Here is a 27,906-nt window from a genome sequence, read left to right on the forward strand (position 1 = left end):
CACAAGATTACATTTTAAATATTTTTTCAGGAACTTTCAGTATGGATATGTATGGAAAAACCTGGAGACAAAACTCCTTGCCTTGTATTACTGCAGGAGGAAAACCATTCACAGTCTTGTGCAAGCGCTTGCACTGTGATGTATCCTCGCCAGAAATTATAACTTTCTGTGAGATGACACAGAATTGCCACCTCCTCCAAAGACCAAGAGGATCCAAAACTTTCTTTTGCTTGATTTCTAATAATTATGATTAGTCTGAGTCACTGGAAAATTAGGAGCTGCTGCTGCAAAAGGAAAGCTGTTCATCAGCTCTTACTGCCACCGTTCACTAAAAGCAACACCCTGCTTTTGAGCTTTAATACAGAACCTGCACCATTCTCCTTGTCTCGCACTCCAGCAAAAAAGCCCAGGACAGCTGGAGAGGACCCAAAAGGCAAATCCAGTGACAATATCGAGCAAAACATCTTGCCTGGAATGGAAATCTACTCACACGTACGTTGACTCTACTAATACCAAAGCCACCTGCAAAATCTCACTGCATCGCCAAACTATGTGGATTTTACTACTTCTTATTATTGTAGGGTTATTCTATTATATCCTTGCTGCTATGGACAGCAAAAAGCTTCAAATGCTGGTTACCAGGGTACCATTAAGGAAAAGGTCAACAATATCCAAAACGTGGCAGAGAGCTCAGAAACATCTGCTTCGTGTACTCAATTTTTTCAGTGCCAGGAGCCGACACATCAACCTAATGCCCAGCCAGGGTTTATAGAGCCAAGAGAACCTTTATATATATATATATATATATATGTATACATACACACACAAGAGAAAATGGGGACTGTCAAGGTGACCCTCAAAGGCCCGAGGAGGGTAATGAGGCAGAGAAAAGGGGATGTGGCTGTGGAGAGAGTTGTGTTATGGAACAGAATGAGACTAAAGATGGAAATGAGGAAATGACAAACTCCCGAGTTAAAGAAACAGCACAAATGACCATGGCAAACAGGGATTAAGAAAGGAGAGAACACGTTAAACAGCCTTGGAAGGATACGGTTGAAGGATGGAGATTCAAAATGGGGAAATGGAAACTGGGAGAATGACATAGGTGGGTACAGTGATACTGAGGGGCTGGTGAGCACGAAGTTATGGTGTGGGCAACAGTGTGGGAGATACTTGATAGTATCAGAGAAATATCCCAGTGGGTCAAATAAACAGAGCTGCTCAAAGTTACAAAATGACATCAGCCTGAAATAAATTAGTAAGCATCTGACCTGTGAAAAAAATGGTTTAGCTATCTATAATTTATCTTTCTTCTCTGGTTATTTTTGTTCTTAAGACTGCCTGAAAATCTCACCTGGAATATAAACTGATGAAGAGATGTCTGGGCCTGCAAAACTGTATTTCTGAGAAGTGACAATGGTTAGGTATTAACTCAGATGCTTAGTTTTTTGATATTTAAAGGTCAGCATTGTAGCACTTAGCAAAAGAAAAGAATCATAGAATGTTTTAGGTTGGAAGGCACCTTAAAGATCATGTAGTTCCAACCACCCTGCCCTGGGCAGGGACACCTCCCACCAGACCAGGGTGCTCAAAGCCCCCTCCAACCTGGCCTTGAACCCCTCCAGGGATGGGGCAGCCACAGCTTCTCTGGGCAACCTGGGACAGGGTCTCATCACACTCACAGGAAAGCATTTCTTCCCTACATCTCATCTAAATCCCCCCTCTTTCAGTGTAAAACTGTTCCCCCTCCTCCTATGGCTCCCCTCCCTCATCAAGAGTCCCTCCCCATCTCTCCTGGAGCCTCTTTAGGGACTGGAAGGGGCCCTAAGGTCTCCCCGGAGCCTTCTCTTCTCCAGGCTGAACCCCCTCAACGCTCTCAGCCTGTCCTCACAGCAGAGGGGCTCCAGCCCTCCCAGCATCTCCGTGGCCTCCTCTGGCCCCGCTCCAACAGCTCCATGTCCTTCTGATGTTGGTGGCCCCAGAACTGGAGGCAGCAATGCTGGGGGGGGTCTCCCAGCGGAGCAAAGGGGCAGAATCCCCCCCCCTCGCCCTGCTGGCCATGCTGCTGGGGATGCAGCCCAGGGTGTGGGCGGTTTTCTGGGCTGCCAGCGCATGTTGCTGGAGCACGTTTAGCTTCTCATCCACCAACACCCCCAAGTCCTTCTCAGGGCTGCTCTCTGTACCAATGAACTGTGCGAGGACAGAACTGCTCTCTACACGAACGCTTAGACCGGGATTGTCAGAAACTGCTACAGCATAGAACAATAAAGCTACAGATGTCTTCTAGGGCACTAAGTACACCCACCTCAGAGCCGAGTCCATCGCATGTTGCCTCACCAGGATGTCGGGGCCAAGCAACCATCCCGTGCTCTCCCACAGGCCGCAGCCGGGCCAGACACCCCCCGGAGAGGGGGCAGCTGAGTTTTAAGCTTTCTCACCGCTCGGAGCTGCGGCTCCACATCTCCAGGCAGAGGGAGCCCCGGCCGCTGAGGGCACCCGCCGCCGACGGGCAGTTCCGCTGTCAGGCCGCGCCGGACCCGCCGTCACTTCACCTCAGCGGCGGCAGCCCTCCCCTTCCATCCCGCCTCACGTCTCCCAACAATTTTCGGTTGTCCTCGCCTGAGGGGTTCGGCGGGCACAGCAGCATCACCGTACACACCCGGCTGGCCGCTAGCCCGGCGGCAGAGAGCCCTGGGCAACCCCCGGACCCCCGAGCGGGAAGGTCCTGCGCATGCGCCCCGCCGCCGCGGGCCCACTGGCTCTGGCCCGCCGTGGCGCATGCGCGCTGCGCGGCGGCGGCGGGCGCCGGGGGGTGTTCGGCCCGAGACGCTCGCTCCCTGGCGGCGGCAGCGGGAGCGGGGAGGTCGTCCGTCGGCGGGAGCGGCTGGGGGAACGGGCCGGCCCCGGCATGGGGCGCTGCTGGGGCCGCCCCCCTCGCCGGGCTCGGCGCGCCCCCGGCTTCTGCCTGCGGCGCCGCCCGCGGGGCCTGTAGCGGCGGCCGCGGCGCGCCTGTCCAGGGGGAGCGGCGGCATGAGGAGCCGCGTCGTCCGCCGGCAGTGAATGGGCGTCGCGGCGGAGCGGGGGGAGCCGGAGGCGCCGCCGCGATGGCTCAGGAGAAAATGGAGCTGGACCTGGAGCTGCCGGCGGGGAGCGCCGCGGCGCCGGGCGACGGGGGCGGCCTGAGGCGATCGAACAGCGCCCCCCTCATCCACGGGCTCAGGTGAGCGCGGCCCGGCCGGCCCGCGGCGGGGCGGCGGCGGCAGCGTACGACCCGGCGGGGGGTGGGCTCGGCCGCCGCCGCTGTGCAGGGAGCCGGGGTCCCTTGTCCCAGCTGGGACACCCCGGGGTGTGCGCTCCTCACCGCCCGTCCCGCCGTGATGGTTTGGGGCGTAGAGGGGAGGGCGGGAGCATTCTGTAGTGGTTCAAGTTTGGTAAAAAAAATAAAAAAAACCCTGCACTGTGTACGATTACAGCAGTAGATGCTTTCAGAAAAATGTATGAGTTGTCCTGGAGTGTTGCCGGACCATACTAATTCTCTTGGTTTGGGAGTTGCCATCAGCCTGTGGTGTTTGCAAGGGGGTTGGACCTTTTCCATGTGTTCCAGGTCCAGCTGTCCTCAGCTGACAGGGCAGGGACAGTGGCGATCTCGGGCAAGGGCTAGGAGGAAAGCTCTCAGATATGCACGGTCTGTCCACTGGTTTTGTGTTTGGGTGAGTTTATAACTTAGAGTGCTATTTCTTGCCCCCTCTGGACTGTCATGAAGTTGGGAGATGCCCCCATCTGCTACGTGGTGTGGCTGCCATCTAACTTCAGGGTGATCCATGTGCTGCTACCAGTAGTATGTCTGCAGTTCAGGAGAGCATATTTACAATAAACTTTATGAAAGATAGTATAACACATGATAAGTACTTACTGGTTTGTTTGGTTTTTTCCTTAAACTTCATGTTTCTGTAAGGAACTAGATGTCAAGTGACAAACAAATCTCATAAATCTTTTGTACCAGAATGGTGAACAGTTACATTACAGCAGAAGTACTAATTCTTGCCTATTTGGTCATGTTTTAATGTTAAGTGAACATAATTGGAATTCTTTTACATAATGAAACAACTATCGGTTTACATTTCCATGCAGTATAGAAGTACTGTGAGTGGCAGCTGTTCCTCGGGGAGATTTCTGAGCAGGTAAACTAATCATGTAACTGAGGTGTTTTATGATCTCAGCCTTTTGTTTCTTACAAACTGTGAGACCCTTGACTCCTTAAAAAAAAAAGAAAAAAGAAAAGAAAAAGCAACATCCCATAGCCATGTTGGAAAAAAATAATTTATTTCAGGGGCTGGGCAGGTAGAAGGGTGTGAGCTCTTGCCTTAGAACTGTGCGTGCACTATACATTAGGGGTTTATACAAATTAAACTGAAATGCCATCGAGCTAATCTGAGGTGATTGCAGCACTTTGCATGTTCATTAGGAATTTTCCAGCACAAAACTTTTTGCAAGATTGCAACTCTTGGCAAGAAACTCCCAATTTTTTCCAGAATGGCTTTGTTGGGTAAACTGAAACAAAAGCTTTTGCTCTCGGGCAGCTTGGTTTTTCTACTCTGCCTCCTGTTTTGACTTCTTCATTAACAGATTCAGTAAGGACCTTGGAGAAGGAGTTACTGTAGAGCCAGGGAATGTTTTTAAGTGGAGTATTTTAGATCACAAAAGTTACTTTTCATAGAACTTTTGATTCTTGTTTTCATGCCAAATAAAATTGATTCTTAATGGGAACTGTAAGAATGTTCTGTGAAAGGTAAGTCTGAGATCGGACCAGCTCTGGTGTTTTTTCAAGGGAGATTAAAGGTAAGGATATTGTAGGGTGGGTTTTTTTTTCTTTCCCTCTCTTCTCCTAGTTAGCACTGAATGTTGGACTCAGCCCATGGTAATGTGTTACAGAATCATTCCAGCCTGTTTCCTCTATTCAGACCCTGGATTTCAAGATGTACTGTTTGTGTTGGATGTGCGGACCAACCAGTACACTTACACTAAAAAAGAGTTTTATAGCTGTTGGCCTCAGCTGTAAATCTCTCCTCTAAACATCACATCGTGGATCCCTTAAATTTCTCCTGTTCCACCACCTGTCAAACGGGGACTGTTTGATCTCTTGTGGGTGTCAACTGAGTGAAACTGCTTTGAAAATTGTAAATGGTGTCTGGTCGTTTGTGTTTGACGTTTTAGAGGAAGAGAGTCAATGTATTCTTCTTGGTGAAAAGCACAGTGCTTTTGTCAATTCCTGTTGGCTTTTATTTCAGGGTATAAGCTTTGTTTATCTTTTATTTACAGCTAGATAAAAGCTATCTAAAACTTACGTGTCTGGCGTGCATTTTAAACTGGAGGACTCTGTTAGTGAAATGTCTTTAAAAGTGCATTATGATTATCAGTCTTTAGAACAAGGTAATACTATTTGTCAGTTTAGTTTTGAGAAACTGGATTTGTGTAGTGCTTTTTTCATCCCAGGTTAGCAGCTGAGGCAAAAAGGTACGACCCAGTGACTTCTTGTAATTTGGATTTAATTACAATCTTGCATTTGGATCTGTTTGCCTGTGCAGTTCCTCAGTGGTTTTTAGACATGGGGATTGCAGGATCATGGCTTAAAATTTTTATTTTAGTGACCATAAAACTTACTTGATTTCTGTAGTCTCATTCATTAAGTGCTGATCAATGGCTGTTGATAACACTAGCGATGGCCACTGAAACTTGCTTTAGGAATCAATAGAACTAAAGTTGCCTTGAGAAAGGACCTCATTTTATATCAAATAACTAATCCTGCCTTATTTAAATGGATGCGCTGCTTCCTGGTCAAAAACGTGACTGTGGTCAAAAGTCTTAGGGCTTTAAAAACTGGGTTTACTGTGTGTTTAATTTAACCTCTCCTGGAAAAAAGTAGAGAATTTACTAAATGTTTGTAGTGATAAGATTTATCAAGCTACTGTGTTTGGTTTTTTTTTTACTTCTATTTTATCTATGACACTGAAGCTGGTTTCAGTTACTGGTTACATGCCATTTGTTCTGTTGAATGCCGTTTGAAGCAATATGCAAGCTGCAGCCATTCCAAACAGCATCAATTCCCACAAAAATGATCAGTCTTAACATTTTGGGGTTTTTGTTGGTGTTGGGTTTTTTTTTTTTTCCCCCAGTTATTCTGAAGACTTAATGTGATTAATTAAAGCCATTAATTGAAGTTGCTGGGACTTGGGGGAAGAGTAATTTGGTTTCTGCTCACTGCCAACACGCTAAAAGAGTTCTTACATACCTGTCTCTCGAGCGCTTTGTCTTGAAACGATAGCTGTCATAGCATTTGCTGCCGAGCTTGTATGAGCAGGTGCTTTTTGAGAGGAAGGAAATGGCTTTTGTCTTTGACAAGTGTTTCTTTTCACAGTGATAACTCGCAGGTGTTCCAGGCTAACATTCTGCGAACCCGCAGGAACAGCACCACAGTTATGAATCGTCACAGTCTGGTAAGAAAACTATTAAACCAACCGCATTATGTCCAGAGCAGAAGTGTGCAAACAGGATTAAAGAAGAAAACTAGATTGCGGTCTGTGAAGCTAATACCACACATTAGACTCTAGACTCTAGACTGTGACATTAATACGCTGTGTTATGGGAAATGTTATTTATAGACCATTTGGCCTTGGACAATACTTATATTTCTTTGTGATTATAACTTTGTTTATAAAATGCAAGCAGATGTTCTAAGTCAGAGTTAGAAAGGTAGCTCACAAGCAGAACTAATTACATGGATGTGTTGTTCAGTAACCAGTGTGCTAATCATTTCTGATTACTTTTAGAAAAAAAAAAGTGTAGTGATGTTCTGATCTTAAATTATCTTTTCTGTAGTGATGACAGAATAGACTCTTGTAATTAACAATTAATTATAACAAGATACAACTGATAGAACATGAATCTTGAGGCTTCCAAGGTGAATGATTCTGTATCTGAGGCATTCATTTGTGATTTCAACTTTTGTCCGACTTCTGTTATTGCAACTCCCCAAATCTGAGTTTTTAAAATATTAATCTAAAACCAGAGAAAATATTGCATATCTTGTGTTTTAGTATTGTACAAGTTGTGGTAGAAGGGTGTGATTTGGACTGATTTAGAGCACTGCACAGGACCACATAGCAGGGTTTGCTGACACTTAAAGGGTTAGGGTGTGGGGGGTAGTTATTTCCTCTGACCAAAAGGAATCTTTGGTCAGATTTTCACTTGTAATCAGAAATGTAACTTTTCCCCCATTAAAGCCTTAAGAAACAGGTAGATACAGGATTGGTGGAAAACTCTTTCTCCTGCTAGGATATAAAGCCCGACAGAACAGTCTTTTTCTTCATATATATTTTTAGGGTGGCAGCTCAGGGTAAATTTGTTTATGCTTGTGGTTGGACAAAAGGAGAAACAAACAAAGGCAAAAGCTCAGTTTATTGCATTTACTTCTTGAAGATCCTCTATTGTTGGGTGAAAAAGATGATGCTAATTGCCCTGAACTTGCTGGGAAGTGGGAGCTTGTTCACTGAGTTCACTGAGGGGCTAACTCTTCTGGCTGCCCCTAATAGACCTTGCAGTCTTCTGGGCTGAACTAGTGTTCCCATCTGCATGGAACCATGTCCTTAACTCTTCACCTCACCTTAAGGTTGTTAAAAAGCATCCTGAAAGTTAACTTTCTTCTTCACCCCCAGCTGACCAGGTGCTGATAAAGTACAATTGAAATCGGGTCCTCCATTGACTGCTAGATAAGCGCCCTGTCCATTTTGAAGTATTTCTTTGAATTATGGTCTGGTTTTTGGGTCCGTTGAGGATGGTAGGAAGAATAAAATGGGAAAGTAACGTAGACATTATCTCATCCTTCTGTGGTCTTAAACCAGGATCACCCATAGATAAATGATTTTGTGAAAATAATTAAACTTTCAGCATTAAGGAGCCTAAGCAACCTCACCTGGTATTCTTGCTGTAGTGAAGTAGTAAGTGTAGTTTTATGATGTTAGAGATATTCTAAGGAGCTAGATGTCATCTACTTTGGTAAGGGAAGTTGTACAATAAGTAGGCGATAAAGTGTACTTCAAAGAACACTTTTTTGTATTTAGGAAAACTAATCCAAGCTTTATTGCAGTGTAAACTCTAATAAAGAGGGTGAAAAGATACAGTAAGTAACTGAAGCTTTGTTAATTTAGTATTATAAGCACAGCTAAAATTTTATGTTTCATTAAACTTTGTGGAAAAAAGTTGATGAGTATTTGTCTGATCCGTGTTGTGTTCACTGCCATGGGAACAACGGGAGCTGCTGAAATGCACTGTAACTGCAGGTCGTACTCTGTTTAGCTCCATCCTCAGGGCTGTCGGGGTTGTCCCAGTTGCTCGGCTGAATTCTAACATCTTTTCTGAGCAGCTTCTCCAAGTCTGACTCCAACTCTTTTATAATGATGGCTACATTTGATGTGCCATTTTGGCTGGGGCTTAATCTGCAGTTTCCTGACACTACATGTAGCTGCCAGGGAAGGGTCAGCCAGGCTCAGTATCGCTCTTTATTTCCTTTCAGAAGATATCAGTGGCATCTTAGTGAGTGAACGTTTTGGTGGCTTTTGTTTTGGTTGTGTGGTTGAGGGTTTAGTTTTGTTGTTTAAGCAAAGCGTTTTAGTCTGCAGTTAGGTGTTTAGGTACCATTTCAGCAAAATTTGATTTTTTTTTTTTTTTTAAATTTAGGTTTTAATTTTTATTTTTTAAAGCCAGGTATGTTCCCTGTTGGGTTCAGCGTGGCCCTGGAGATGCTTGTGGTGGCAGCAGAGAGAGGGCACTGCAGGGACAGCAGTGGAAGGGCTGTCACCAGGGGCTGCCGGCCCCAGGGTGCTGCCTGCCAGGCTGGCTCTATTGAAACTGTTCCCACAGCGAAAAGGATTGTACAGGAGAAGGGAGCAAGGGGAAGCTGTTTCTCTTCCATGTAGTATCATAGTTTTTAATGTTTTTTTTTATTAAGCTCTGTGCTTTCTTAAAATGTTGGGGATTTAAGAGCATAATTTTAACAAATGTGTTGTTTGCTTTAGCAAGTGTCTTTTAAAAGTGCCCAAGGCTTCTGATTGTTTCTTTCCACAAGAATTAAATCAAAGGACTACAAACAGGGAAAAAGTGAGTTTGAAGCATTGACAAAACAAGGGTTGTGACTTGTTAGAGACAGGATGTAGGATCCTCAGAGTTAATGGATGTAGTTAGTGCATTAGATCCTGTAGAGGAACACTTAACTAACATTTTTATAATTTTTGTTTTACGCTGCAAGCCACCAGTTTCATATATATTCTATTCATGTCAGACCTTAAAGAATGGGGATTGCAGTCATAAAATTGGAATATAATGAGTGGAACAAATGCATTTCTGCTGTGCAGTGGCAGAGTGAATAGGCAGAAATGTACTACTGTCCACATCGTTTTCTCTGTGTGAGAATCAAGATCAGCTCAAGGTCCACGCTGGCTGGTACAGCTTGGAGAAATTTTTACTAGGTGCACAGGATTTTTGGGAGCCTGGTGTAACAGTAAAGCTGACCTAAACTGGACTTCAGAAGTAGCAAATCAAGACGTTATAGCCGTTAGCCTTAAGTAGTATGGATTATTATGACTAAATTCTGGCACAAACATTAGACATCCCCTGTGTGAGTCTGGTGGGCTTCTATCTTTGGTGAGAAAAAGGGCGTGATGTCTTGATGTTTGTTTTTTTAGAGGGAGGATTCTGGATATGTGAAGCATTAATAGGCCGTGATAACTTAGCGTAACCTTGTGTGTAAGACAGCAAAATCTTTGTAGTCTCCCTGGCACCGATTAGAAGATGGTGCAGTAAATGGTTAACTGAACGTTTGCTAGTTCTGCAACTTTAGCATAATGAAGAGCTCAAAGAGGATGAAGCCTCATACTGCACTTTATGCAGTATATAAACACTTAGTAATAATACAAACCTTACTTGCTGAACACACATCCATTTAAAAAAGACACCTTGTGCTTTGGAGGGGCTGTCAGCTTGCAGAGAAAAAGTTCAAACCTCTATTCAAGGCTTTAGCTTTGAATTTTTTTCATCCCTGAATGGGTTAGGACAAAAGTCAACTGCAGGTCAAACATTTGAGGGATGGGAAATATATGAAAGGAAATGATATTTCGAGAAAATAGTAACTTTTAAATAGTTGGGTTTGAGTATGCAGTTTTAGATCATAGCATTCCAGTGAGATCTTGATGCAAAACTGAAGAAATTAAAAGAAGACCATTTTTAGTGACATCCTCTTTGATTTCACCCGAATTGGTGAAGCTCTTTAGAAACCATAAGGAAGGTATTTAACTCTTTGCTAGCCTTCTAATAGCTGATGATTATTTTTTTTTTCACCTGTCAAAGTACTCATTTATAGGCAGACAACGACCTGGGAACCTTTTTGCACAGTGTGTTGGTTTGGCTTTGTATGTTAAAGGATCTATTGGGGAGACTTCTGCATCGCTTAAATAAAAATATTTGTGCAACCCTCTATATTAAGGGTGGCAGTGTGCTAGTTAAAAACAGCTTCATTCTGTGAAGAAGGCTGTGAGTTCTAGTTGCCTGGAAATTAATTGAAAGCCAGGCTGATACCAATTAGGATCTGTGAGCAAACAAAGCAGTATAAAATGGAAATACCTAAAGTAATTAATGTAGAATCATAGAATCATCCAGGTTGGAAGAGACCCTTGGGATCATCGAGTCCAACCATCTACCCTACACTACAAAGTTCTTCCCTATATCATATCCCCCAACACCACATCTAAACATCTCTTAAACACATCCAGGGATGGCGACTCAACCACCTCCCTGGGCAGCCTATTCCAATGCCCGACCACTCTTTCTGTGAAAAATTCTTTCCTAATGTTCAGTCTAAACCTACCCTGCTGGAGCTTGAAGCCATTCCCTCTTGTTCTGTCATTAATTACCTGTGAGAAGAGACCAGCACCAACCTCTCTACAGTGTCCTTTCAAGTAGTTGTAGAGAGTGATGAGGTCTCCCCTCAGCCTCCTCTGCCTCAAACTAAACAGTCCCAGCTCCCTCAATTGCTCTTCATATGATTTGTTTTCCAGGCCCTTCCCCAGCTTCGTTGCCCTCCTCTGCACCCGCTCCAGCACCTCGATATCTCTCTTGGATTGAGGTGCCCAAAACTGGACACAATACTCGAGGTGTGGCCTCACCAGTGCTGAGTACAGGGGCACAATCACCTCCCTACTTCTGCTGGTCACGCTATTTCTAATACAAGCCAGGATGCTGTTGGCTTTCTTGGCCACCTGGGCACACTGCTGGCTCATATTCAGCCGCTTGTCAATTAGAACCCCCAGGTCTCTTTCTTCCAGGCAGCTTTCCAACCACACTTCCCCAAGCCTGTAGCAATGCACGGGGTTGTTGTGGCCCAAGTGCAGAACCTGGCACTTGCCCTTGTTGAAACTCATGCCATTGATTTTGGCCCAATGATCCAATCTATCTAGGTCTCTCTGTAGAGCTTAATGTAGTTTGTGTATAATGAGATTGTTATGAATGTTGGGGGGGGTTTATAAAAAAAAAACAAACATGTTTTTTAGTGTGGGTTACCACTGTAAAATGGTTACTAACATTCCTGCACCTTTCTCTCCCCTTTCCTGTAGTTTCTAAGTGTGTTTCAGTTGTTATGTGGCTTTGTTTTGCAGTTTGTTCCATCATCTCCCATCCGTATTCCTAGCAGCCGTCTTCATCAAATCAAACAGGTAAGCACAGATTTTAATTTTGTTTTCATTTTAGTATTTTTTTATAGGTGGTTGGGTTGGGTTTTTTTTGCGGTTGATGTGTAATGTCCTTCAAATGCCTACAGATTTTACTTTTCAACTGCAGTATAGCATCTGCTGCAGTCTATCACTTCAAGGTGTTTTCAAATGAAAAATTGCATTAAGTATATTCCATCTACTAGTGAGAAGAAGATTTGAGCAGGAAGAGAAATCTTAAAATGGACATTTCAGAAAGGAAACCTTTAATGTAAACCCTAAGGGTAAAATTCCACTAAGTTTTTGGCAGCAGTGCCAGCATAAAATATTCAGGGCCAATAACAAAGCGTTCCTCAACTTGTGGTGGCATAAGACTGTTGTGCAGCCAGAATATGAACTGGATAAGGAAGCACTCAGGCTAAAAAATAGCTTGGACTCTTCTGGCTGGGCTGTTTTTCATCTGTGTGATTTTCTTGTCCACATCACTGTACTTGTGCTGTCACAGCACGAGCAGGAGCAAAGGGCGCCCCAGCAAACGCTTTGGAAGGGAAGCAGGGGCGGGGGGGGAGGTGGCAAATATCTGAGCAGGCTTAAATAGCACTGCTGCCAGAAAACATCAACAAACTCTTGCGGCTCCTCCATTTTATATGTTGATTTTTTGACAGTAGAATCTTTATGAAATTAGCTTGAAGACGCTTGATTTTTTAATATTTTTTTTTTAAATATATATCTTTTAGCTTGCTAGTTTTCAATGGATGGGCTTGATTTTTAGGGGGTGAAAAGTTAAGAAAACAATTCAATGCTTTTTGGACAGCGTTTTCAGGGTCTGTCTGAAGTGATGGAAGGCACTTCTGCTTCCCACCTCAGATATTTCAGGTGCGTGCATAGTAATCCTGACGAAAATAACTGCTTGCTTTCATTATGTAAATAATTTACTGGCCTAAAGAGACTCTGAAGCACTCAGGTCAGTTGTAGAGCTGTTTTTGTCTGCATAATAAAGCTCAGGATTGATACGTAAATATGCTGAGAGCAAGGAAATCAACTACTGTGGCTCTGCTGTATTACATGAAGTAAAATTTGATAATTCAGGTTTTTTTTAAATACTTTTGTATTCATCCTTGTTCCATACATTTATTAAAGCAAACAATGACATAACCCAATTTGTGTTTGATCATTAAATTCCCAAGTTGAAATTCCATGTCCTATGTTCTTACTGGCACAGATGGGAACCTGTGTTTCCCATTTCTGTGTTTCTGATCTCTTTCAAATCTCAGCAAACAGTCACACAGTTGAATTATGATAATAAGACTCTTTCTACATACGATGAAGATTGTGAAGATGGTTAGTTGAATTTTTATTCATGAACTGGACTGAATTAGGGAATCTACTAATTCACTTCACAGACTGGACAGTATTAAGTTAGTTTTAAGGGAATGTGCCTACCAAAGAGGGGATCGAGCCAAGCTTGTACTTCAACTTGGTGTTAACATTTAGTTTAATTTTACTCCTTTGATCCATTTTAATAATGCTTTAGAAAAAAAAAGACTGCAGTGCAAATGACAGAGTCTAGTTAGTTACTAGAACATAGATGAAGGTAAGGATCCAGTCGTGCCTTTGAGCAGTGTCTGTATTTTCTAGTATCTGTACTAGACAGCTTAGAGAGAGTCTACTACGTGCAAAACGTTTGGTTCATATTATCATTGCTCAGTTTCGTAGCTACCTCTTGGATAGTAATGAAAATAAAAAAAGCTGCTTGAGAAACAGCCAGCTCCCATAAGCACTTCTTGTGTGATGGTCTCTCTTGCTGTATCTTTCCTATCCTCTCACAGAATCATAGAATCACATGGGGTTGGAAGGGATGACCTCTGGAGATAATCTAGTCCAACTCCCTGCCAAAGCAGGTCCACCCAGAGCAGGTTGCACAGGACCATGTCCAGGCGGGGTTTGAATGTCTCCAGAGAAGGGGACTCCACCACCTCCCTGGGCAGCCTCTTCCAGGGCTCTGCCACCCTCACAGGAAAGAAATTCCTCCTCATGTTTAGGTGGAACTTCTAACATTCAAGTTTGTGCTTGTTCCTTCTTGTCCTGTCACTGGGCACCACTGAAAAAAGACTGGCCCCATCCTCTTGACACCCACCCTTTAAGTATTTATAGGTGTTGATCAGATCCCCCCTCAGTCTTCTCTTCTCCACACTAAACAGACCCAAGTCCCTCAGCCTCTCCTTGTAAGAGAGATGCTCCAGGCCCCTCATCGTCTTTGTAGCCCTCTGCTGTACCCTCTGCAGCAGTTCCCTGTCCTTCTGGAACTGGGGAGCCCAGAACTGGACCCAGTGCTCCAGATGGGGCCTCACCAGGGCAGAGCAGAGGGACAGGATGACCTCCCTCCACCTGCTGGCCACACTCTTCCTGATGCCCCCCAGGATGCCATTGGCCTTCTTGGCCACAAGGGCACATTGCTGGCTCATGGTCATCCTGTAGTCCACCAGGAGTCCCAGGTCTTTTTCCTTAGAGCTGCTCTCCAGCAGGTCAGCCCCAACCTGTACTGGTCCATGGGGTTATTCCTCCCCAGGTGCAGCACCCTGCACTTGCCCTTGTTGAATTCCATCAGGTTGCTCTCTGCCCAGCTCTCCAGCCTGTCCAGGTCTCACTGTACGGCATCACACCTTCCAGTGTGTCAAACACCCCTCCCAGCTTTGTGTCATCAGCAAACTTGCTGTGGGTACACTCCATCCCTTCATCCAGGTCATTGATAAATATATTGAAAAGGACTGGACCCAGTACTGATCCCTCTCCCCATTGCTCCTTTTTGTGTAGCGAGAGCTTGAGGTTATTGTTGCTTAACCGACTTGAATTAAATTTTCCACACACCAAAGTGAAATTAGGTGAACTTTTCTGATTTGCTGTAGCAAAGCTTTTTTTTTTTTCTTTTTTGGTCTTAATTTTTCCTCTGCTAATCTTTTAGGAAGAAGGAATGAATTTGATGAACAGAGAAACAGTACGTGAAAGGTAAGCATTAAGGCGAATTGGAATACTTAATGCAGTCTCCTATGGGCCTGGGACAATACATTTCTTTTCTTCTTTATAGAGAAGTGCAAGTAGCAATGCAGATGAGCCACTCATGGGAGGAGAGCTTGAGCCTGGTAATGCATGCCTGCTTTATTTTTTGTTTCTATTATCAGTATCAGGACACGAGAGACTCTCTCATGTCAACATTTTCTTTTCTAGTTTGACATACAGTTAAGGTGTTAGTGTATCACTGCTTTTTATCAGCAGTTTTTCACACTAACAAGGCATAGAATTATCAGTTTGAGGATACATGTGGGTTTCCTGGGCTGTCAAAAGAAAATTGGATGGATGTCTGCCTGTTCAAATTTTGTATTTTCTTCCATGTTCTAATACTCACCATACAATGTTTAAGGCTTTTTGTTTTGTTTCGGTTTGGTTTGGGTTTTTTTGTTGTTGGTTTGTGTTTTTTTTTGTTAAGCATAAGATCATAAATGGCTACCTAAAAATTATGAAAATGCTGGAGGGTAACTTTGGAATCATACTCAATTCCACACCAATCGGTGCTTTTCATTTAAGGTACTAGCTGATAGGATTAATTTTACGTGTACTTTTTACAGAGCAACAATGATTTTGAAAAATCATCATCCCCAAAGCAAGTTGACTTTGTCCCAGTTTCTCCAGCTCCTTCACCTACCAGAGGAATAGGGAAGGTGAGCAAGATGTGGTCAGAATAGTTTTATCTTGAGTGGTGCTAAATAAATCCAACCAAATGAGTAGCAAGAGCTTAAGCCACCTGCTCCTTTCTACCTCAGCTGCAAACAAGAAACTAGAGAGTAAGCAAAAAAACCCCTAAAACCCCAAACCAGAAAATACGAGTGAGCAGTTGCACTTCTGGTGGGTGTGAATTTCTGTGGAGTGTTCAACTGTTAATCTGTGGTTAATAAACATTATTCTTTATTTGCTTTTCTCTTGGAATAAGAGGAAGGGGCATATGTTCTTATTTTATGAACCACAGTCTGTTTAACCAGACTGTAGTGAAATAAATCCAAATAAATCCTTGTCAACGTGCATGTATTCTGCGGGGAAATGGAATCTGTGACAGAAAGGGGTATCTCAGTATATCCACCCGTTGCTTAATCCACTGGTTGCTTCAATTGGTAGTGGGTTGCTTGTTTACCTGTGATAAGGATCGGTTGTTACCATGTGGGTGTGAAACAGTGTTTGTAGGTAACTAACACAAACTGTTTTGCTCTCAGCAATGTTTCTCTCCATCCTTGCAAAGTTTGGTGAGTAGCAGTGGGTTACCTCCCAGTCCCAGCCCCAGTCCAACCAGGAGATTTTCGAGGTAAGTACCAGATCGTACCAGCAATAGAAAATTGGCATCGCTTGGTCGCAGCAGGCTTGTGAAATACCAGAATTTGTTATATACATCACTGATTTTTGATCACAACTTTATACATTTGTGTAAGCTTTAGATTTTTACAATGTTTTAAAATATTTATTAAAATCCTCATGTCATAACATTGGGAAAGTGGGCTCATTGTGGCATCTCTCTTCTCAGTGTGGTCTCTGTTGCCCTTAATCACATCTTAAGTAATTGACTTGAAGTCTAAAGGGGGAAAAAAAACAAACAAGCAGATTCAGGGTTTGTTACTGATTCTGGTTTTAGCTGCATTTGATGTTTTTCCAGAGTGATGTGGACATATAATTAAATTTTATTAGGCCCTAGCAGTTCAGCAAAGTTCTGCCTGTCAGCTGAGATCTAGTCAGTGTCTGTGTGTGAGCTTTTAGACTGTCCCGGCTGTGAAATAATGTGATTAAACTTGTTAAGGTTGGTCTTCAGGAAAGGAAAAAAAAAAAAGACTGACTTTGGATAAGGTGTTTTAATGCCTATTTTCTTAGTGTTTTCCACTTAGTAGTTTATTATCTGAACATCTTTTGATTCTTTACACGTTTTCAGGCTTCCTTTATCAATGGTGATATCAGTATAGCATATGCCTTCTCTTAGCAGGAGAAGCCAGAGTCCAATTAACTGCATTCGACCAAGTGTTCTTGGCTCAATAAAAAGAAAAGGTACAGTATTTTGTTTTGGCTAATATTATAAAATTAACACGTTGGCATCATTCACGTAGCTTTGCTCCTCATAATTCTGTTCAGTTGGCTGATGCTTCAAAGAGTGACTAGAAATAGGTGGTATTACAGATGACCAAATAAATGGAACTGTTTGAAGAGATAAAACAGACGATTAGCTTTTACTGTTCTGTAAAACTAGTGGGTATTCTGTTCTAAGGCCTCTCCATCGCTGTAGTCATGTAGATCTGACAAGGAACTAATGTAACCTGCTTAACAAAACAAGGAATACAACTATTGCTGTACTTCACAAATAGAAAATGTCAAAGTCCTGGCTAACTGAAGCACACAGGTACTGTGGATTTAAAAATCACCCTTCAAAGTCAAAACCTGATGCAGAGATCTGGTAGACACCTTACGGCTTTATTGGGAAATGTCTCTCTATCTTCCTAGTTTTTTCTTCCAGTTTAACTCCTGCTTATTTTATTGCACCCGTTTTTATATCTTCTTGATTCAGCATTGTAACATCTGGCTGTGAGACAGATTTTAAAATACTTTTCTCTGAGTTCTGTCATAGCTATTTAAGTGTGTATCTATCCTCTCCTAGTGTATTTGGAAATCAAAGTCAGTATATAAGTTTATTGATAATCCTGGACCTTAGTTTTTATTGATTGCAAGAGGAAAATGAGCTTTCCTTATTCTCATCTTCTCTGCTTTGGTGGAGCTAGTCCTGGTCAGTGAACTGATAGCTGAATAAACTGAATGAAAAAGATCATTCTTTGCTACTGAAGAATAAATATCCAATACCTAAACCTCCGTTCATAACTCACTAAACTTTGCTGAAGCCTGGACTAAAATGTTTCCAAGAAATTAGGGAGTCTTTAAAATTTCAGCATTGAGCTTCTATGTCTTACATATAAAATATCATTCAATCTGCTGTAACAAGTTTGAACCTCTGTTCTGTTTGCTCAATACATTGAAAGTAGATTTTAGTTTAAATTAGTAGTAACTTTTATCATTCTGTATCTCTTACCAAAGGTGTAACAGAGATAGAAGATCATCCGAAAAGATTATTCCAAGGATCCTCCCACATACTGACACCTGAAGTTTCACACCAGGTGGACCTTGGGGGATGGTAAATGCTGTGCTATTGATTATGTTGAATTCATCAGAAGCACTACAAGTTGGTTTTTTTTTTTCATCTACTAATGATCATGCTTGAAGTTGTTGGGTTTATTTTTATTAATACAGACATCCCCTAATTTTGCAGCACTGAAATTCTCACAGTAAACAGGCAATTTTACAGTTTCTAAGACTGCCTGTTAACATGCCTCATGTGTATGGGAGTTGAAGCATGTTTAGGAAAAGATACCTCATGGCTGGTGATTTTTGGAGTCTAGTTTCAAGTTCTAATCAAATGTAAATGCTAATGCTTGTGAGTGGATTGGGGTTTTGCCTTTTTTTTGTTTCCTTGCTCTTAGTCACATAGGAAAATTCATCTGTGTGACCCTCCCTGCTGGGAGGAGATAAACAGTACTACGTTAAAAATCACAATGGCTGGAAATAGCAAGGGATTTTGATGTAGTATTTCAGTCAAGAGGTTAATAATACCCAGGGCATGCCCACACAGCTGTCGAGGCAGGGTTGTTCACAGCACATTTGTCCTTTTTGCGTGTCTCTCGGCTGATGTACGTAGCTGTGCACAAGCTTTGAGCCCGTTGCAGTGGCAATAATAAAATAGATGTTTTAAAGGTACTTTAATTGCTCAGCTCCATGCTTCCAGCCTGGGTGAGCTGAAGGAGGAAATTTGGCAGAACGTTATCTGTCTGTTTGGAAGTGACTGCAAGGTGTGCGGTTGCAGACTTTTTTCAAGTCATAGGGCTTACTCTTCCTTCAAAGATGTACATCATTTTCAAGGATGGCTGCACTCAAAGGGTTGCCGTCAACGGCTCAATGTTCAAGTGGAGGCCAGTGATGGGTGGTGTTCCTCAGGAGTTGTTACTGGGACCAGTGCTGTTCAACATCTTTGTTGGAGATGTGGACAGTGGGATAGAGTGCACCCTCAGCAAGTTTGCCGAGGACACCAAGCTGTGTGGTGCGGTCAACACGCTGGAGGGAAGGGATGCCATCCAGAGGGACCTGGACAGGTTTGAGAGATGGGCCCCTGAGAACCTCATGAAGATCAAACAAGCCAAGTGCAGGGTCCTGCACCAGGGACATGGCAATCCCAGGCACAAATACAGGTTGGGCGGAGAATGGCTGGAGAGCAGCCGTGTGGAGAAGGACTTGGGGGTGTTGGTGGACAAGAAGCTCAACATGAGCCGGCAATGTGCACTGGCAGCCCAGAAAGCCAACCGCATCCTGGGCTGCATCAAGAGAAGTGTGGCCAGCAGGTCACGGGAGGTGATTCTACCCCTCTACTCTGCGCTCGTGAGACCCCACCTGGAGTCCTGTGTCCAGCTTTGGAGTCCTCAACACAGGAAGCGCAAGGACCTGTTGGAGTGGGTCCAGCGGAGGCCACGAAAATGATCAGAGGGCTGGAGCCTCTCTGCTGTGAGGATGGGCTGAGAGAGTTGAGGACTCCTGGTGGACAATAGGATGACCATGAGCTGACAATGTGCCCTTGTGGCCAAGAAGGCCAATGGCATCCTGGGGGGCATCAGGAAGAGTGTGGCCAGCAGGTGGAGGGAGGTCATCCTGTCCCTCTGCTCTGCCCTGGTGAGGCCCCATCTGGAGCACTGTGTCCAGTTCTGGGCTCCCCAGTTCCAGAAGGACAGGGAACTGCTGGAGAGGGTACAGCAGAGGACTACAAAGATGATGAGGGGCCTGGAGCATCTCTCTTAGGAGGAAAGGCTGAGGGACTTGGGTCTGTTTAGTGTGGAGAAGAGGAGGCTGAGGGGGGATCTGATCAACACCTATAAATACTTAAAGGGTGGGTGTCAGGAGGATGGGGCCAGTCTTTTTCCAGTGGTGCCCAGTGACAGGACAAGAAGGAACAAGCACAAACTTGAATGTTAGAAGTTCCACCTAAACATGAGGAGGAATTTCTTTCCTGTGAGGGTGGCAGAGCCCTGGAAGAGGCTGCCCAGGGAGGTGGTGGAGTCTCCTTCTCTGGAGACATTCAAACCCCGCCTGGACACGTTCCTGTGCAACCTGCTCTGGGTGGACCTGCTGTGGCAGGGGGTTGGACTAGATGATCTCCAGAGGTCCCTTTCAACCCCATAGCATTCTGTGATTCTGTTCAGCCTGGAGAAGAGAAGGCTACAGGAGAGATGTGGAGGGACTCTTGATCAGGGAGTGTTGCGATAGGATGAGGAGTAATGGTTTTAAACTGAAAGAGGGGAGATTTAGATTAGATACTAGAAATAAATTCTTTGCTGTGAGGGTGGTGAGAGCCTGGCCCAGGTTGCCCAGAGAAGCTGTGGCTGCCCCATCCCTGGAGGGGTTCAAGGCCAGGTTGGATGGGGCTTTGAGCAACCTGGTCTGGTGGGAGGTGACCCTGCCCAGGGCAGGGGGTGGGACTGGATGATCTTTAAGCTCCCTTCCAACTCTAACCATTCTGTGATTCTATGATTTGTTTTTAAAACAGCTTTATACCAAATGGAAGGTAGCATTTGAGACTGACCGGGAAGAGGACCTCATTTCTCATATCTTGATGTTACTCTGATTTCAGTCTGTCGTCACATGCTCTTGATGACACCAGAAGCAGCGTGGGCTCTTCCTGTGACTCACCGGCTGAAGTCGGCACCAGCACAGACTCTCCGGTCTCACTCTCTGACTCCAGATCGCCTTTTTTACCAGTAGATCTTACGGCAAAGTTACCTATTAATTGAAAAGCAGAAGTCTGCTAACGGACACTGAGAAACAGCCTGGATATCAATAAGACTTTCTGTTGTGTGTAACTGATTCTGTTCCTCATAGGAACTTCCAGAAATGTCATTATTTCTAGAAAACTTCCAGAATAGTTCCTTGAGGAGGAATTCAGGTTTCTAGTGATGTATATGACATCTACTAAAATACAGTAAGCATTTGAATTGCAAAGGTGTTTGATGCTAACATGGGGAAGCGAGCTGTTGATTTACGATGGGTATCGTTGTGTTGGCGTAAGTTAGAAATACTCTGTGTATGTTCTGCTCCTGGAAGACATGGCTTTCCATTGGCCACGAGGCAGAGTCCTCACTAATAGAAGGTGGTGCTCGTGCAGTAGCAGATAACTTTCATGCTCGTCCTCAGTCTGAACCCAATGAAGCAGGTTACTCATTTGGCTTTATTCCCCGAGTGTTAGATGTTTATATTTTCTGTTCTTCATACGAAAGGGGGACTACTAGGGAGTGAGAATTGATGCTTGTGTTCTGTTCTGATCGGCTGTTAATCGATTCTGTGATCTGATAGATGTCAAAAGAACAAGCTGGTGAATTGTCAACTTAAATTTATATGTTGGATTTTATTCGTGATCATGACTGCTGTTGTGACTAAATCCAAATTAGGTGTGGAACATTCTTCTGGGGTTTTGTATTGTTTTGTTTTTTCCTTCCCCGTTTTGATGATGTATTAGAGTGGTAGATGCTCTGTTAAATGTCTTTTAATAGGGAGAAATAGTAATAATGTTTGGAACAAACGTTATATCCCGGGTTTTTAGTACTTGGTACTTCAGAAGTACATTATTTTAACAGACAGTATTTGTCCTCATATATGAGTTTTTTTGGACAAATAGAGTGAGGAATCTTGAATGCCTTTTGCAGGCTGAAGCGATCAAACATGTTTAATCCATATTTAATCTTCTGATGTCACTTCCTTAAACAATGGCATCGAGTTATTTCTGCCATTGAAAACTTCAGATGCTGATTGGAAACCTAGACTTTGGTCATTTGGAGATGTTTTGGGATTCTTGTACTATATTTGAAAAGTCAGTGGGTTGAGGCATCCTGAGATTCCCCAAACAGGAGGGAAAATCTGCAAAGCCCATCATAGAAAGCTGTTTCAGATTTTCCAGTGGCAGCCTCATTTGGGTTGTTGACTCCTCTTGTGCAATTGAACTTTCACCAGGGCAGGGGCTGGAACTGAATGATCTTTAAGGTCCCTTCCAACCCAAACCAGTCTGTGATTCCCCAGCTGGGTCTCCGTCTGTACCGTCTGCTTTCAAGCCTTCTCTCCAGAGAGGTTAATAACGAAGCAAAATGGTTTCTTTTTAAACACTAAAACTTTGTGATGTGTCATAAAGTGAGAAAAACATGGAAACTTCCTCAAGTAGGAGAAAAGCCCGCACTGAACTCTGCTGTGGAAGAGCCACATTGATGAAGCTTTCAATGACAGCAGCTCTCAAAAGCAGAAACAGAGGACTTGGAGCACAAAGACCTGGTGACCTGAGGACTAATGACCGGTTTCCGTATCTCCTTATTATAGAAAGGAAATAGAATCTTATTTAATAGTTTTACTCAGTTCAAATAAGAGATGACATGGTTTACTTCTGATTTGATTTCTCTTAAATTATTATTAATGGTCAACTTCCTGATTGCAGGTTTGTTTTTTTTTTCCAGTTGAGGATGCCCTTCACCCCTGTGGCGGGTGGACAAGCTTGAGTTTAATGCCCGTTTGCGCTCTCTCTAATGTAACATCGTTTTTGTTTCGCAATTTCAGGTTATGTGCCAAAGAGTTGCTGTGCCTTCACTCTCGTGGTGAGGGCAAGAGTTTGCTTGTTCGTTTGTTTTTAAATCTTGCTTCTTTCTTAAGAATGAACCTCCTGGTGTCTCTTTCACTCTTTTTTTTTAAAAGATGCATCAGTAGAGGGGTTTAATAGTTGCGTGTGGATCAACTTGTCTCTTTTTTGTTGAATATTTATGCTATTTTTCAAATAAGTGCCAATAAATGGAAAAAGAAATGTGCTTTGCTGTTTCTGCACTTTGTTAGAGAGGTTTTCATCTGTGGTTAAATGTTTTTAAATCAGAATATCTATTGTAACCCACTTCCACCCACTCTAGTTTGTGTTTAAGTTTGCCTTAAAACTTTCAGCAGACTCCTCTGTTTTTCCTAGCACGATGCTGTGACAGCTCTAGGAAAACTGAAGAATAAACCCAAACATTTTCAAAAGACTTTACTAGTCAAAACATGACCCTGGTTTATGCCTAGAAGAGGCCGTGGTGAAATAGTTCGGCAGATGATGCTGCAGCGGGCTGGCGGGCAGCACGGCAGCTCTTGCCACTTGGGAAGAAGTGGGGAGTCTGTGGTTTGCCTGAATAGAGCAATTAATGCTGTTGGAGGAGAGACAAATAGTTACACATTTGCAGTTGTTCATTTCCCTGCTTTTGCAAAACAGAAATCGCTTTGAACTCATGGAAAAAGGCATCTCAAGTCCTTGTCCGTCCGTGTCATCAAGAAGCTGCAGTTTTGTGCCCTGGAGTCAGGAAATGTGTGGGGGTTGTTTCACTGAAACAAAACATTAGATTTTGGAACAAAATTATCCTGCAAAATATGTATCTGGATTTGGGGAATTAGGGTGTTACACAATGTGCATAATCAACCCTGTACTTGCACAGTGACTCATGCTGTCAGTATTACCTCTGTTTTACCGATGCCCCATTGACTCATGAGGGATGAATATTGAGGCTCTGCTGGATGAAGTGTCGCGGTTACAGGACTTGTGTGTGACGTTCCTGAACTGCTCCGAGTTTATATTACAGGCGTACGAGGGACTCTTGATCGGGGAGTGTTGGATGAGGAGTAACGGTTTTAAACTGAAAGAGGGGAGATTTAGATTAGATACTAGAAATAAATTCTTTGCTGTGAGGGTGGTGAGAGCCTGGCCCAGGTTGCCCAGAGAAGCTGTGGCTGCCCCATCCCTGGAGGGGTTCAAGGCCAGGTTGGATGGGGCTTTGAGCAACCTGGTGTGGTGGGAGGTGTCCCTGCCCAGGGCAGGGGGGGGAACTGGATGATCTTTAAGCTCCCTTCCAACCCAAACCTTCTATGATTCTAAGTGTCTATGCCTTTGTCTTCCTCTGAGAAGAAACGGGCAGCTTTCTGGTATCAGGCCTTATTGGAAGTATTATGATTTTTTTGTTTCTTCCTTCTTTTTTTATTTTTTGAAGTATAATATGTAGGTGCATATTATTATATATAACCTTGTTTTATTCTGCAGTTCTTCTGGGGCATACAGCTGTTTCTGGGGTTCTGCCGCTCCTCGGATGGCGTCCTTCTGAAGTGCTTGTGGTGGGCACTCGGTGGGTGCAGTTGCAAACTATCCTGTCGGATTTGTTGGCGGTTAAATCGGGTCTGGGGCCAGCCTGTCTTCTGTGACAACTGAGAGGTGTTTTTCTTCCTTCCACCTTCTCCAGGATGACATAGCTGCCGAGGGAACATTGATAACCGTGCCAGCGCTCAGGGGGACTGTATTTTTGGAAAGAGTGCTTCGGTGGTGACTACATTTAGCAGAGGAACAGATCCTTCATGCTGCAAGAGAGGTACGAATGCCAGGAAAAATGAGCCTGTGCCTTGGCCGGATGAACTTGCTGGGGTGTCCCGTTTGCTGTCAGCGAGCCAGCGGAGCTGGGTATGCCACCCAGCAGCTGCCCGCGGCCTCCTGGGATTAGGATAACTTCATCCTAAATTTGTCCTTTTCACTTCTCTTCAAAAAGCTTGAGTGTAAACGGTCACCAAACCTGTGCAAACAAATCAGATCTCCAAGGCCTTGTATTGCTGAGACCGAGATGATTCCATTTATAAATGTTTATTTGCGGTTATTAGTGCAGTCCTTGCGGGTCCAGCCCCACTGCGGTGGGTATTTGCCAGGGAGGTGAGTGAAGGCAGGAGTGACCCCCGGAGCACCATCAGCGAGCTCCCAGGCCGAGAACAGCTTGTGCATCTCTTGGCAGCAGTCACTGCAGAAATGTTCACTTCGTGCTGTTGTGTTCTTGCATATGTTGGAGTCGTAACTCCTTTCCTTAAAATAGAGATCTTCAGGAGTCATCATTAAAATGTGAGAGCTCTTCATATCCTGTTTCAGCAACCTTTCTCATCACGAACTGGCAGATGGAGTTTATGTTGATCCCTCTTCTCCTGGAAGCACCAAGTTAAAATATTGTAATTGAGTGTTTACAGCTACAGTAAATAATTAAAACCTTAAAAACCTTATCAATCCAAACAGGAGTGCTTGGCTTGCGAGACTCCTTTTCAATAGCTGGATGCAAAAATTGTCACCTCGCATCTTGATTTGGTGGCTGTTTCCTGAGGATATCTCTTGGATGGTTGGTTGAGCTGTAACAGTTTTCCCTTTTGTGTGTATTTGGTACCCGCCTCCTGGTTTGATAACCCTGAGCAGGTCTGGGTCAGGAGATGCCTTTCTTCTGGCATGGGGGGGCTCCAAGCTGCCCCAGGCCCCATGTCTGTGCTGGCAGGGAGAGATTGCTTCCCCTGGTGGGGTTTTGTGGTGGAAGCATGAGAGAGGAGGGGGAGAAAAATAAAACGACTGAAGGAGAATAACCTTGCTTGACTTTTCAGTAGCTGGCTCGGGAGCAGGGACTTCAGAGGGGGGAGGAGGTGAGTGCATTCAAACCAAAACCAAACACGGTCCCTTCATGCCTGCATGCTGGGTCCCCTGTGTCTCTCAGGGAACTGGTGAGACTTCCCTGTTCCCAGAGGGTTCCTCAGACAAGTCTGGCATTTGTCAAACGTAAAATTCTTCCAATGGTTTAGTTTCTTCTTCTTTTACTTCCTTCATAAGAGCCTTGTAAAATGCTTGTTACTTAAGGCTTCCTTTTGTGATTAATAATGGCATGGAAATGTTTACATCTCGATGGATGTCAACTTAGGTGGAAAGAGCTGCTCAAGTGGGAGAAGGTGTTGCCGAAGGTACTCATCTTTGGGTCTTGTGATTAGGTGAGTTTCATTACTTTTTCCTCTTGGGTTGAAAAAAATCAAACCCATGATGCATTGCTTTTTTGTGGCACAGAAATTGTGTGCTCTGTTGTCTTTCAAGGCAGCTTAAATCAGGCCGTGTGGCACTGAAATCGCTGCGAGAAACTTCTTCCTAAAAATAAATCAGGATGCTTTCGTTTCAAATGCATTCACTTCAGCAGTAGGTTGTGATTTTGGAGACCCCTGGCAGATTCCTGCTGGAAAGGTGCTGATGGGTTTGGTGATGTTGATGGAACGTGGGATTCCAGAGGGTTACTGCAGAGTTTTATTTGCCTCCTGACGGTGGTTTCTTTTTTGTCATCTAATGCCTTGCTGTGCGTACCTCAAGCCACCTACAGCACCTGCAGCTTCCTGGAGAAGAGTGCTCTCATGTTGTTACTGTAAATTGTGTTGTTAATTCCTCTTTTTTAACTATTTTGAACTGCCAGCATGGATTTAAGTTTTGTTACAGACTCTTGGTTCTTTTATTCTGTGTCTTTGATAGGTATTTTATCAGTTACCTTTGTTCCTTCTTGGTCTATCCCTTCTGGCCTCTCCTCGTAGTGAGGAGACTGCCCACTGCTTTGAGTGTGCTCTTGCTTAAATCATCGCTTTGCAGTCTCTCTGCTGTTTCAGAGACCAGCGTGTGTTACTTTGCCTGCGTGTAACCCCACGCTTTGTTGTCAGTGTGGTTCTATGGCTTGGCAACTTTTCAAGAGCTGCTCTGCATTAGCTATTGATTATCTGCCAGCTCTGGTGGGAGGTGTCCCTGCCCAGGGCAGGGGGTTGGAACTCGATGATCTTTAAGGTCCCCTCCAACCCAAACCATTCTATGGTTCTATGATCTCAAGTAAAGTATTGATTATCTAAATTAAATGGGTAGTTAGTGTACAGCAGAGCTTCTGTAAGGTTGTGTTCTATAGAAGACTCAAATTGACCAAAAAGCGAGTGCATCCCCTTACCTGACTTCAGCTGTTACGCTGTGGCTGTTGCCTGGCTGTATTTGTACCTCCAGTACTTAAATTTTTTGAGGATACACAGGTTCTCTGGACCCCTTTCCTTATACATTCGTCATCTTTAAATGGTTCTTGCTGGACCATGTAGCGCTGGTTTCCCCTTTCTTCGCTAGTTCACGTGGAGCAGGGACGGGCAGCAGACCTCACTCTCCTTCAATGGTTTCAGTCTCCATTTCCTCAGGCAACGAGCTGCGCCTACAAGGAAGACACCTCCAACGCTGGCACCGCTACCTTTGGCCGTGTCTCCTCCGGCTCTAAGGGGAAGAGGCGCCTTCTCCAGCACTTCTGTCAGGAGGGGGTTGCCCCATTCCACAGGGACAGAGGAGAAAACCTGTTTTTCTACAGCCACTCAGCCCGAGCACTCTGCTCGGAGCTGGGCAGGAGGATCGAATACCAGTATCACTCAGTCCCACGCACTTTGTATCACACTCTGGCCCCTTTTTTCTTTTCTTCAGCCAGGAGGGTCTCACACAAGGGCAGAGGGTACAGTATCTGACCAGGAACTCAATTTCCCCCCTGGAAGAGAAGGCCATTTAAGGTTTGGGGTTTTTTAAGACCTCTTTAGCTTGGTCCCTGAATTTTGAGGTTGCCCTGGATCACCAAAGCGTATGAAGCAAATGTCACTCTGCACCTGAGAATTTTCTCTCCTGTAAACAAAGTATTCCTGGATCTGGTTTAGGGGCTTGGGCAAGTCCCCTTCTGTAGCCTTGTCTTACCAGGGGGTGGATTACCAGTGCATGCAAGTCTTAAATACAAGACTCACACTCCTGACAGAGGAAAGGGGTGATGGAGCTTGGCATTCAGGAGGAGAGACAAGTATCTTAAATATACATTGACAAACAAGGACTAAAATGTGGCCATTTATTGCCAAACCTATTTGGCAGCCTCTTCCCAGTGGAGGCTTGTTGGTTATCAGATACTCGCTACATAAAATGAAGTATCACACAATTGGCTTTGACAATTCTGAGCTGGTTGATTCCAGGAGGGATTTCTGTGGGTGGCTGCTGAAGGCATGGTTCTGTGCATGGGCTTCTCTTGGGGAAGGGACCATCCCTGGGGACAGGAACCCATTTGCTGAAAGCTCCGTCCACCCCTGGAATGCTGTGACAGTTATACCCACATCTATTGTAGTTTGAAGCTGCCTTTGGTTCACTCCTTTAGAGAAAACAGCATTT

The 27,906-nt window shown here is 44.2% G+C and overlaps 1 protein-coding gene across 1 annotated transcript; it reads left to right on the forward strand.

The window, feature by feature from the left end:
• The first annotated feature begins 2,731 nt into the window (after positions 1-2,731).
• LOC141464959 (P2R1A-PPP2R2A-interacting phosphatase regulator 1-like) lies at positions 2,732-22,906 on the forward strand. The gene is given in 11 exon segments (XM_074148126.1): positions 2,732-2,799; positions 2,801-3,220; positions 6,416-6,494; positions 11,703-11,759; positions 14,716-14,759; positions 14,839-14,893; positions 15,377-15,469; positions 16,016-16,104; positions 16,768-16,832; positions 17,868-17,964; positions 20,503-22,906. Coding segments are annotated over 11 exon segments (1,227 nt in total). The 3' UTR covers positions 20,663-22,906.
• Positions 22,907-27,906: the final 5,000 nt, after the last annotated feature.

This window comes from Numenius arquata, chromosome 5 (genome assembly GCF_964106895.1).
Source record: "Numenius arquata chromosome 5, bNumArq3.hap1.1, whole genome shotgun sequence".
Classification (NCBI taxonomy): Eukaryota; Metazoa; Chordata; class Aves; order Charadriiformes; family Scolopacidae; genus Numenius; species Numenius arquata.